This window comes from Elephas maximus, chromosome 4 (assembly GCF_024166365.1).
Source record: "Elephas maximus indicus isolate mEleMax1 chromosome 4, mEleMax1 primary haplotype, whole genome shotgun sequence".
Taxonomy (NCBI): domain Eukaryota; kingdom Metazoa; phylum Chordata; class Mammalia; order Proboscidea; family Elephantidae; genus Elephas; species Elephas maximus.
Genome location: NC_064822.1, coordinates 38,001,652 through 38,014,084, shown reverse-complemented (window position 1 = coordinate 38,014,084; position 12,433 = coordinate 38,001,652). Strand labels below are relative to the sequence as shown.

Below are 12,433 nucleotides of genomic sequence, written 5' to 3'. Positions count from 1 at the left end.
AAAAACTGTTATATTGCATCAAGATTTGGCTCATGATTCAAGCATTAAAAAAAACCCACTAACTAGTGTTATATATTATTCCATTTCAGCAACGAAGTAGCTAAAAGTGGTAGGTCAAAGCTACTTGCAGGGTTCATCATCCAGCTCTTCTCAGCCTCTGAGAAGCAGCCATTGGACAGAATGCACCTCCATGTAAATCCTAGCCTATTGATGCTATTTTTATTCAAAATAGTAAGCCCATGGTTTCATTCATTTACTCCACAAATACTTAATGAGTACCTACCACATACCAGATAATACTGTATGCAATGGAGTTAAGAGTATAAATAAGAATAAGATCTTTCTTGCCCTAGAACTTACATTCTGATAGAGATAAAAGAGACCATAAACAAGAGGTAGAAATTCCAATTTTAAACATTCCCAAGCAGCAGGGTGTCCAAGCACTCCTGACCTGCACACGTTATTTTACTATAACAGCAGTAAGAGTAATATTTAATACACAGCAACTGTAGCTGCAGGTTAGTTACTGCCAAAAGAAGCAGCAGAGCACTAATTACACTCAACTTAAACTTGCTGGACACTTACCAAGTGATAAATAGCGTGTGATATTGAAGCAGAAAAAATCTCATCACCGTAAAGCTATCTTACCTACATTTTTAATATTTGTAGGGTCTAAATAAATTCATATAATGTACATTTATGCGTAAGCAGCTCTCTCATGCAAAAATTCCAGTAGCATAATAAGAAGATAAGAAATATTAAATAACGAGCTTTACTTTTTCGAAGTCTTACTTTTCAGAAGTCCCACTGCTTTGTTACTCAAAGTGTAGTCCTCAAACTACGAGCATCCAAATTCCCTGAGAGCCTGTCAGAAATACATAATCTCAGAACCTACCCCAGATCTACAGAATGAGAATCTGCATTTTAACAAAATTTCCAAGGTTTTTATTATATTTGTACATTAAAGTTCATGAGTAGTGGTCTATACTATGCCAAATCTGGGAGGATTGGAGCACTAAAATAACGAAATGCAATAATGAATTTTAAGCCATTATAAATAGGAATTTAGCAGGGCATCCTGTTAAACAGGGGAGGCCCCTTGCTTATGTTAAAACGGCAAACGTGGAGGGAGTGCTGACATTAGAAAACCTGGCTCAGGCAAGAATTATCAATGGGTGCTAAATCTAGGAGGAAATTCTAATGAGAAGCAGGACATTTGGATGATTTTTAAAGTGTCTCCCCACAGACTGATTATTAGTTTTGAGGGGGGAAAAACATAATTAGTGTAGATATCAGAAGTCTTAATAGGGTGATCAAAATGAACATCACCAAGGAAGGACAGATGGGCACTGTGTGACTCCACATGCAATACTCTCAGGCTTACAAGTGTATGAGCTTTTGTGTTGTTCCACACCTGGAAAACAACCCACAGCATCAATAAGTAATGACAAGTAGGCGAAGCAGTAAGAGATACGATACTATCTTAAGGAGTCTGTCTAGCAGGTTTTCTTACATAACAGGGATTCAGTAAAAGAGTATATTCAGCCTACAGCTCCAAAGGAAGGAAAAGTGGAAGCACATCACAGGAAGTACTATTTATCAAAATGGAACATTTCTATTGCACAACTTAAACAAAATGGAAAGCGTAGATAGGGGCAAGATGAGAAGAAATAAAAGTTGACTACAGACAATAACTGAGAATCCACCAGAAAGAAGGAAACACATAGGATTAAATTACAAAATGCCTGACAAGTGTTTAGCACAGTGCCTGACACAGTAACATTCGAAAGATATTGGTTGTTATCTTTGGAAAAAGAACTTTAAAGGTTGGCATTCCTTTGTTTGTGGCAGCTGGTTATGTTATGGAAATATTCTGTGAAGATTAAAATATACAAAGAAAACAAAAACAAATAAAATTCCGAGGATCCACTCCAGACTTGCTGAATCAATCTCTAAGGAGATACCATATAAAAGCCCTGATAATATGATAAGGGCACTTCACCTCTGTTGTATTCTTCCCAATGCCTAGTAACCCTAGTATAACCATAAGAAAAACATCAGACAAACCCAAAGTGAGGGACATTCTACAAAACATCTTAGTCTCAAAACTGTCATGCCCTGAGGGGAAAAAAAAAAAGGAATGGCTGAGAAACTATCACAGGGCAGAGGATACTAAGAAAACATGAAGACTAAATGCAGCGTGGAATCCTGGACGTGATTCTGGAAAAAGGACACTCGGGGTAAAAAAAAAATGATAAAAATCCAAATAAAATTTGGTAAGTTACTATGCAGGAAATCCCAACTTTATTGGAATTTCCTTAACAGTAACTTACCAATGCTGATTTCTAAGTTTTGGCAAATGTACCTTAGTAACATATTAGCATTAGGGAAACTGGGTGAGGGGTAGACCGGAATTCTTACACTAGCTTTGCAATTGAATAGTTCTAAACTTTTGGTCTGTAATTCTAAAATAATTCTAAAATAAAAAGCTTATTTTAAAAAATATCTCCAGAAGCAGGATGTAGGTATTCACAATTTTTTAAGTTCCACAAGTGATTTGAAGCCTACTACATTTTTTTTTTTACATAGGGTCGTTTGAGTTGGAATCGACTCAATGGCAATGTGTTTGGTTTTTTGGGATTTTAATTTACTTCACAGAGTCTGCATGACTGGTATAATGAACAGCAAGGCTCCCTAGTAAGCCAAGACCTATGAAAGGCCTTAAGTATCTTTCATATTTAGACATAAATTAATCCCTACACCACAATGAAAATTATAAATTAAGGCCACCGTCAGCTCCTTAGCTTTTAGAGAAGTGAAGCATGGATACTGGTTTCCAAGAGAAAAATTCACTTTCAGTGTGTTACTGAAGTGTCAGCATCTATCTCAGTGATTGAAAGCCTTGGAAAAGCGCTCGATTTGGAGGATGCCGCTCATGCTGACGTACTTTCAGCGACTTTTTAAATCAACAGCCAGGCCTTGTAGTCATTTGAGTGCTCAAGTATGTTTGCAAAGAAAGGCAGCTTAATTGTTTAATCTAGATGTTCCAATACGTGTAAATGCGAAATGTATATTATTTTCGAAAATCATATATCCAAGAGTTTAAGAACAATAATGAATATAAAAATTCCATATTCTTTTTTAAAAGTTAACTTACTCTGAGCATTTTTTTTTTGGTAACTTACCTTAGGGAAACTAATATCACCTGGCTCTGGATCACCTAGTTCTGGTCTGGGTTGAATTTAGGCTATTTAGATTTTACTAGGTCAGATATATGAAGAGTCAGTCTGGTGGTACTGAACTAGTTTGAAAAGGGAGATTTAATATAAAAAGATCAACTAATTTCTTATACCAACTAAACATTGACACAGAGTTCTGGGAAGCAGCAAAAAGAGCATTTGGGAAGCATGTTGTATATACAAATTTCTTGGAACTGCCCGCTACCCCTCCCCCAGATTCAGTTTATGACTGGGGCCCAGGAAGCACATTTTAAGTAGTCCCTGCAGGTGATTCAGATGCAGGTCATTTAAGGATCATATTCTGAGCCCTGGCATAAAGTCGAGCACAGTCTTTTGAAGTCAGAAAAACCTAGGTACAAAACTGGTTTTGCTGATGTCTATCAATGTGACACTGAGCAAAATACTCATTTAAAACCAAAACTAAACCCGTTGCAGTCCAGTTGATTACAGCTAATAGTGACCCTACAGGACAGAGCAGAACTCCCACATAGGGTTTCCAAGGCTGTAATCTTCACAGGAGCAGGCTGCCACATCTTTCTCCTGCAGAGCAGCTGGTGAGTTCGAACTTCAGACCTTCCCACTTGCAGCTGAGCTCTTAACCACTGTGGAGCAGGGCTCCTGACCACTCAGTCAGTGAATAATTACTAAGTGCCCACTATGTCCTATGCACTTTACTTCTCTCGTCTGTATTTCCTTATCTATAAAATTGGAGGCTTTTAAGGACTGGAGCCCTGGTGACGCAGTGGTTAAGAGCTCGGCTGCTAACCAAAAGGTTGGTAGTTGGAATCTACCAGCTGTTCCTTGGAAACCCTATGGGGCAGCTCTACTGACTCCATGGCAACACGGTTTAAGGATTAAATGAAACAACGTATGTACAAACACTTAGCACTTTAGTAAGTTTCAGTGGCCAATCAATGGCCGTCAGAATAAATCACATAAAATGAAACAGCTTCCACAAGGGAAATGACAAAAGGTTAAGCTCCACCCTCAGATATAAAAGCTTTATTCCAGCAGTAGAATCTCATGTCCCTTGCTCTTAGGAAGCAGACAACGCTCCATGGTGCTGTCTGGACACTAAGAATTACAAAATGACTTGCTTTTATAGTTCATAAAGGAATCAGCATCAAGCTGATTTGGGGGCTAGGAAGACAGCTATAGGTAGCAAGAAAATTAAGAAAATATTTGCACTGTACTAGATTTTGCTTTTTTTTTTTTTTTTCCAAAGCCAAAACTAAATCATGGGATGAGCAGTCATCTGGCCCTTTACCGTCAGACCAAAGGGAAAATAATACTGCCCTAACTGGTAGTCATGTGAAGAAGGCACAGACACCAGTAGCAAGACTCAGGACTGGACTGTCAAATGTTCACAAGTGTTTGAAAGAGGATTAAACAGAAAAATAAACTAGCAAGCAAAAATACTAAAACTAGACAAAAAAATCCAAATAATTTACAAGCAATTTTCAGGCTTTATATCCTTTTTTTTTTTTTATATCCTTAGGTATTATATTATTGGAGCCTTAGTGGCAAAGTGGTTAAGAGCTATGGCTGTTAACCAAAAGGTCAGCAGTTAGATTCCATCAGCCACTCCTTAGAAACCCAATGGGGCAGTTCTACTCTGTTCTATAGGGTCGCTATAAGTAGGCATCAACTCGATGGCACCTGGTTTTTTTTTTGTTTGTTTGTTATATTATCGCTAATGTAGAATTAGATAATAAACATAAATATGTTTTTCTGTTTGTTGACACCAGATGTAATCTCTGAATTTATAAAAATGCCTTTCGGTTAAATACTGGACCAAGTAGAAAATGACATTTGGACTTAGGTCTGAGTTCCGACATTATCACATATTGTGTGAACTTGATCAAGAAGCTTAAGGGGTTTAATCTTCAATATTTTCACCTTATATTGAGTGTCATAACAACAGCAAAAACAACACTATCTAGACAGCGGCATGGAATGAATCAAATGAGTTAATGTACAGAAGTACTTAGTAAACTGGACAAGGTAAAACACATTATATCACAATTGATAACCACCCGACAAAAGACTGACAGTAATAAACCATTTGGGTCTTATGCAAAGTTACAAATTAGCACTTACATGTATGCCAAATATCAAGTGTATGCACTATTTAAAGATTAATATTCTGAGACCTGAAAAGAGCAGTAGTTATAAGAAGGTACTATTTAATCACTCTTGGACAAAAGAGGGTAGAAAAAGTAGTTAAAAATCAGTTAAGAGAAAAGGAAGAGTAATAGGTTTTGTTTCATACTGCTAAATCAAAGGCAGATCAGAAAATAAAAAAATAAACCAAAAAATACATTAAAATAAATTAAAAACAAACTCAGATTTCAAAAAACTAACTGAAGGATGTTTTAATGTCATTAAATATATTTTTATAAATACTTACCTGTAAAAATAAGTAACTGGGTAGTACATTGTCAAATGAAGGGCTGAGATATACAGGTTCTGTCATTCTTATGCCTATTCCTCTGAAAAGTAGAAAATCTAACATTAGTCTGTATAAATTACAGAGTTAGAAATATGAAGCTATGTTTCTAAAAGCATAGCCAAGTAGCATGTCAAATATAAGGTCTTCTGCCTTTTTAGAACCTCTTTTATCCAACACCAAAATACTTAAAATATTCCTGTGAATTGTTTTGAATTTTTATATGCAGCAGTGTAGGAGACCGTCAGGATAACTAAAAAAGGACAAAGTTACATAAATGTTTCTTTTAGGCACAAATAAGTTTCTTTAGAGATTTGAATAGATCGAAAAGCAAAGAACACCCGAGTCTTCATTTTTTTATTCATTCTACTCTTTCTGGTAACATTTGTGATCATTATTAGCCTTTTAATTCAATAAACATTCTGTAAATGCTTCAGTCTTCAAGGCACTGTGCTAGGCAATCATATGAAAAATGAAAAAACTCTTCAAACCACGCTGATGCTAAGCAATGACAAACATGCTGTACTGCTCTCCCTCTGATCTCATATAGAGTAACAGCTAGGTACTGACACAACCCTCAGATGATCTTTTCCACAGGAGGATCCAGACTCAGGATGGCAGGGTAGACAGTGACTTGTGAAGACGGACAACAGAATCTGAGAGAGGTTATCAGAGACTGCCAAAGGGAGAGAAAGCACACAAGTACTGTTAGAGAAAGCCAAGTACGGCCTGGTGTATGAAGCCAAACCAGAGAAAGCAAGAAAAAGGGGAATCAAAGCAGTGTTTCCAGGTTTAGAAGGGTGGAAAAAAGTACAATCTAATTATAGAGGCAAGGATAAGAATCAGAATTTAGACCAGGTACAAGGCCAGGTATAAGGGTACAAGGCCAGGTATAAGGGTGCAAGCCAAGAAGAGAGTTCAAGTAAGGCGAACAAGGATAGAGTCCTCAGATATAGTACGGAAGACAAGTTCATAGACAACACAACTAGCTTATGAACTGATCTTGGCAGAGAAGCATCTACACGGATGGTTTGTACCCTACTTGATGCTGCTCATTAGAGTGAAATAATTTCTGTAGATGTTTGTAGACTGTGACTGCAGGGAGTATGACTATGAACTCCCCTCAGCTGAACTATGAACAACTCATCTTCAGCACACAGTAAATATTAACTTCTTTTCTTCCTCTCCCATCCTCTTTACCTCTTCACACATTTGTTTACCTCTTGAGATCTCTGAATGTGCTTCCTACTTTTAATCAAAGTTAAGCCTCTCTCTCTCTACTCCAGGCAGGATCAAGTCAAGCCACTGTATTCACTTCCCAAATAATTCCTGCTCTGCCCCCCACCCAAAAAGGAGACTTCTGAAATGTCACAGCCTCATATTCAAAAGTCAGTCCTTTGTTGAGACACCTGGTGCTTTTACATTGATCGATATTTCACCTCTCAGAGTCTAGACCCATTACCGAATGCCCTGAATTCCAAGACCTGACCATTCCCTCATAATTTAAATGGTTTTCTGACTTGCAGGTTCGCAGTCCTTTGAAAAAGACTGAAACTTTAACATTTAATTTGTCCTACCTAGTGGCGTAGTGGTTAAGAGCTATGGCTGCTAACCAAAAGGTCGGCAGTTCGAATCCACCAGGCGCTCCTTGGAAACCCTATGGGTCAGTCAGTTCTACCCTGTCCTATAGGGTCACTATGAGTCAGAATCGACTCGACAGCAACAGGTTCGACCTAGCGCTCTAAGTTCTGGTCTCCCTTTGACTATTCTCTTCTGACCATGTCTACTGGCACCAGTGAGTCCATCTATACAGTATTTAACTTAACATAAGAAAGATAATTTAAGCCAATTATTGTTCAGGTATGGGATCATATGTGCTTTTTTGTAGTGATGTGATATCTCTATGTAATACTGTATAAGATCTTATATAACAGATTGTTAGTAAATTAATTTACCTCTATGAGTCTTTGAATGATTCAATCCACCTGGAATTCAAAAAACCAAAAGGCGCAAGTTCCCTAATTAAATAAACCATTAATAGAGCTGGTTTTAAATTTTGAAAAGAATATAAGTAAGCATCAGCATGTATACAATATTATTTCTTTGTTACGGACACATGCTTTTTCTAACATAGAAAGAGACTGCAATCACAGCAGAACAACTGAATAAAATGAGTTAAAACCAGTATTTTTTTTTTTTTAAAGAAGGTTGCCTCCTACTCCCATCAACAAAGAAGGCATTATTTAGAAAAGTCTGCCATGGCACAGTAAATGGCACTACCATATTAAGTAAGACAACAGGATAAAGAGTGACCCACTAACAATGAACTAGAGAAGGCAGTCAAAATAGCAATTTTCTGTTGCAGATGCACAAATAAAAGATAAACACAACATACGCATATATATGATCTTTGCATTCATAAAGCCTATTGTTAGGAGGTGTTGTCAATTTCGACTCAGAATGACCTCCTGCAACAGAGCAGAACTGCCCCATAGGGTATTCTAGGCTGTGATCTTTATGGGTGCAGACCTCCAGGTATTTTTCTCACGGAGCCACAGGATGGGTTCGAACTGCCAACCTTTTGGTTAGTAGCTGAGTGCTTAGCCATTGCACCACCAGGGCTCCTTGTTTCGGCTATTTGGAAAGTACTGCTAGATCTGGGGAATCCAATAGTCTGTTTCTTCAAAAATAATTAATTTTAACTGTAAATCCAAATTGCTGCAACATGAAACACTGTTCTAGGAATCAAGGATGTGGTCCAGTCCTAGAAGGATAAACTCACAGCTTTCAGCAGGTCTACGTTAGCAGCCAGCTCTGGAGTAATGGAGCTGTCCAAAAGAACTCCTAAAACAGGATGGAAGATCTAAGTAAATAAAAGCATGGATGGCCCATGGGTTCAGTTTATTTAGATGCACTAACGATCAGAGATTATTTAATTCAGTTTGAACAAATGCAAATGCACATTTTTAACTATAAATATTCAGGGAGTTTGTTGTTCTGGTAAAATATGTTTTTCATTTTTTAAAATTTTTATTGTTAATTTATATTACTATCACAAGGTTTTCCTTTCACATTATCAGAACGTTAGGAAAGATCTGGAGAGGTCATCGAATTCACTCTCTATGAAGATATTCTATAAATAGTATTATTCAAAGATGTAAAAATATTCAACACAATTCAAAAGGCCAAGTCAAATTATTTAACAATTACAGTATGACTGTTTGCTTACTTGAGCTCTTCAATCTGACCACTTTCTCTCTTTCACCTAAAAACATTTTTTTCCAAAAATCATGGAAACACAAGCTAAATAATTTCTTACCAGTTGAATTTATACCAAAAAATGTTATTTGTATAATGCAACTAGGTACATTCTTAAAATTGTTTTCAATTTTCTTTGAACCACAAAAAGGATGCTTGTTTTCCCTCATACAACACCTGATGACATACTTTAGTTCAGGTAGCCCACTGAAGAGTTCTTTGCGGCTTAATTCAGAAATTCCATTTCCAAGAAACACTTTTGTTCCATCAAATTCTTTGGCTCCTTTCTTACATTTTCCTTTAATATCAGAGTATACAGAAATAACATCTCCAGCTTTCATAACTAGAGAAAGAACAAAATTAGATTACACTGGACTACATTTTGGTGTGAATTTGATGAGAATCTATACTTTGTGAAAGAATTTGACAGTGAAAATTCTCTAAGCTAGACTAGGAACCTGTAGCGGTAGCAATAGAAGGTATGAAGTAGTTCACTATTCTAAATAATTCTTAACAGAAAATCTGATCTTTTACCTTTAAATTTTCCCTAAAAATAAATCTAATTGAGGAATTTTTTTTAGAGAAATCAAATAGAATAGACTTCAAACCATACTACCTCAAACAAAAGTCTTCAGCTGAGCAGAAAATAAATATCTTCTACTTATCTTTCCCAAATCTAACATTCCCTAAAAGATTCCATACAAATCTTGATATTTTGACTCAATCCTCAAAGTTCTACATTTCCTTCAAAGAGTCCTCAAAAATGTCCATTAAAATCTCTCTAATAAATATTCTTAAATTCCAAAACCCTATTGGTATTTCTTTGTAGTTTTGTAGTTATATTACTATTAAGGCAGAAATTTTAATAATGAACACATTCATTGTTCATATACATGTAGGTACACACACATACATTATTTTTTATGTGTATAAACTTAGAACATATTTTTTGTGTGTAAACTTAGAATATCTTGAAATTATATAACATACAGTTGATTTATGACTGATTAAATCTAGTTTTTATCATCTCTATAAACTGTTTTCAGTAACAAATTCCAGTGACATTAATAAATGGGAAACTGTATTCTCTTCCAACAAACATTTTAAAATCTAACCTATTATGAATGTGTTGAGCCCATTAACCTAACAAATAGAAGTAAGCAGCCTATTAGCTAGAGTTAGAAGGACTGTTAAAATATGCTGATGAAGGGTCAATAAAATTTGTTTTATAAAGGGCCAGTAAATATTTTAGACTTTGTGGGCCATGTTAATGTCTCTATTGCATATTCTTCTTTGTATTTGTTTTACAGGTTCTTAAAAAAAAAAAAAACTTGACTTGCATGTCATACAAAAATAGACCATGGGCCAGACTACTAGCAGGCAGTAGTTTGCCAAATCCTGACATTGACCAAATTATTTATTTCACAGACAAGGTAATTAAGGCCCAGAGATTAAATAATTTACTAATAGGTCTACACTTACATTTCTTGATTTTAAGTACAATAAGGTACCACTGAACCAACAGTACCTAACTTATTAAGCTTATGTAATATGCTATCAACTGGGTAAATAAATTAAGAATACTAGGTTTCATCCCAATGTTAAGATTCCAGGTTTTGAGTGTTACCCTCACAAATGATTAACAGTAGTTCTGAGGTTTTAGAATAATGGAGTCAAGAGTACAAAATGAAATCTCTTTGATATTTTAAAACCAAAAACCAAACCCATTACCATCAAGTCAATTCCAATGCATAGCAACTCTATAGGTCAGAGCAGAACTGCCCCATAGGGTTTACTAAGGCTGTAATCTTTATGGAAGTAGACTGCGCTATCTTTCTCCTGAGGCTGGTGGTTTCAACCACCGACCTTTTGGCTAGCAGTCAAGCTCTTAAGCACTGTGCCACCAGGACTCCACCCTCTCTATTTATCAGTAAAAAAAAAAAAAAAAATTTATCAGTAAAGATCCCCTAAATAAACACCAACACACTCTTATATGGACAGTAAAAAACTGCCAGAAAACCTTACATAATGCTGAATATTTTAGTCCATATTAGACAAAACCCTGCCTGCCTACACTAAAGGTAAAACTTGACAATACCTGAGAAAAGTAAATCTGAAACATCCTGAATGATAATTCCACTGGATAAAGAAAATAAATTTTAGAGCCCCCTTTTTTTTTTTTCAGAGAAATCAAAACACTATACTTACATTTTGAAGCTGAAACAATTCCTGGAACGTAGACATGGGCTCCTCTTAACACTGCGTTGCCACACTGGGCTCCAACAATAGCCTCACACTGTTGTTTTTTTATATTCTTCCTAGAGAGGTAAGATAAGAGAAATTTAACAGAGTAATATATCTCCAAAGCTTAGTAACCTTCTTCTCAACGTTTTAATCTAAACCCTAAAGAAATAACACTTTAATCTTAACTGTCCTGAGATAAACCACTAAGGAATAAGTTAGAAAAAGAAAGCTAATAAAGAGGGATAAAAATAGAGAATTAGTTTGGGGGGGAGGGAGATGGGCACAAGAAAAAAGAAAAAAATAGAAAGAGGTCCATCTAGTGGAAGGCAATAAAGTGGCACCAAAAATCGCTTACTTAATACATCATTTAACAAGCATTATTGTGTTCATAACAGCATTAGGAGAGAAGAGGAACAGAGAAAGTTCCTATTTCCAAAGACTAAAACAGGTGCACATTTAAGAACAAGAAATTTCTAAACATACAAGAAATGTCTAAAGTGATAGATTATTGCATGGTAAATTATGACTATTTTAAACTACATCAACAATGAAGATAAATTTTTTTCTTTGCTGTCCAACTTTTTTGAGTGTCTTGCTTCCTTCAATTTCTCACCTCCCTTTCATTCCTCAATTAAAATCTGGCCCAAGTTATCAAATAACACTTAACGAAAGGTATAAACACCCTAAATGCCCATGAAAGGATGAATGGATAAACAGAAATGTGGTACATACATACAATGGAACACTACTCTGCCAGAAAGAGAAATGAAGTCCTGATATATGCTACAACATGGATGGAGCTTGAAGACATTATGCTGAATGAAAGAAGTCCATCAAAAAAGGGCAAATTTTATATGACCTCATTTCTATAAAAAGACAAGAACAGGCAAATGTATAAGGACCAAAGTTTATTAGTGGCTATCACGGGCAGGAGGAAGGGACAAAGAAAGACTTATTGCCTATGGAGCACTGAGTTTTTGTTTATGGTGATGGAAAAGTCATATTAATTACAGGCAATGGTTGTACAGCCAATCGTAATTGATGTTACTGTTGTATACCTGTAAAACGCCGAATTGGTAAATGATGTGCAATATATATTTTTACAATAACAACAAAGAAGAGCTGCTGAGGCTGCTTATGTGCAACCAAATACCTCACAGGATATGGTTTCTTGGTTTGGAAATTTAAGGTCATAGTTTCACGGGACATCCCAGTTAATTGGCCTAATATCATTTTTAGGGTG

The 12,433-nt window shown here is 36.0% G+C and overlaps 1 protein-coding gene across 3 annotated transcripts in view; it reads right to left on the bottom strand.

Moving 5' to 3' along the window:
* The window catches only part of NSUN6 (NOP2/Sun RNA methyltransferase 6), a 75,479-nt gene that overhangs the window by 43,387 nt on the left and 19,659 nt on the right, over nt 1–12,433 (bottom strand). For all 3 annotated transcript variants that reach the window (XM_049881894.1, XM_049881893.1, XM_049881895.1), the window contains 3 exons: nt 11,155–11,264; nt 9,136–9,289; nt 5,650–5,731 (listed from right to left, as the gene is read on the bottom strand). In XM_049881894.1, the coding sequence (XP_049737851.1) occupies nt 5,650–5,731; nt 9,136–9,289; nt 11,155–11,264 (346 nt within the window). The remainder of the gene's footprint in view (nt 1–5,649; nt 5,732–9,135; nt 9,290–11,154; nt 11,265–12,433) is intronic.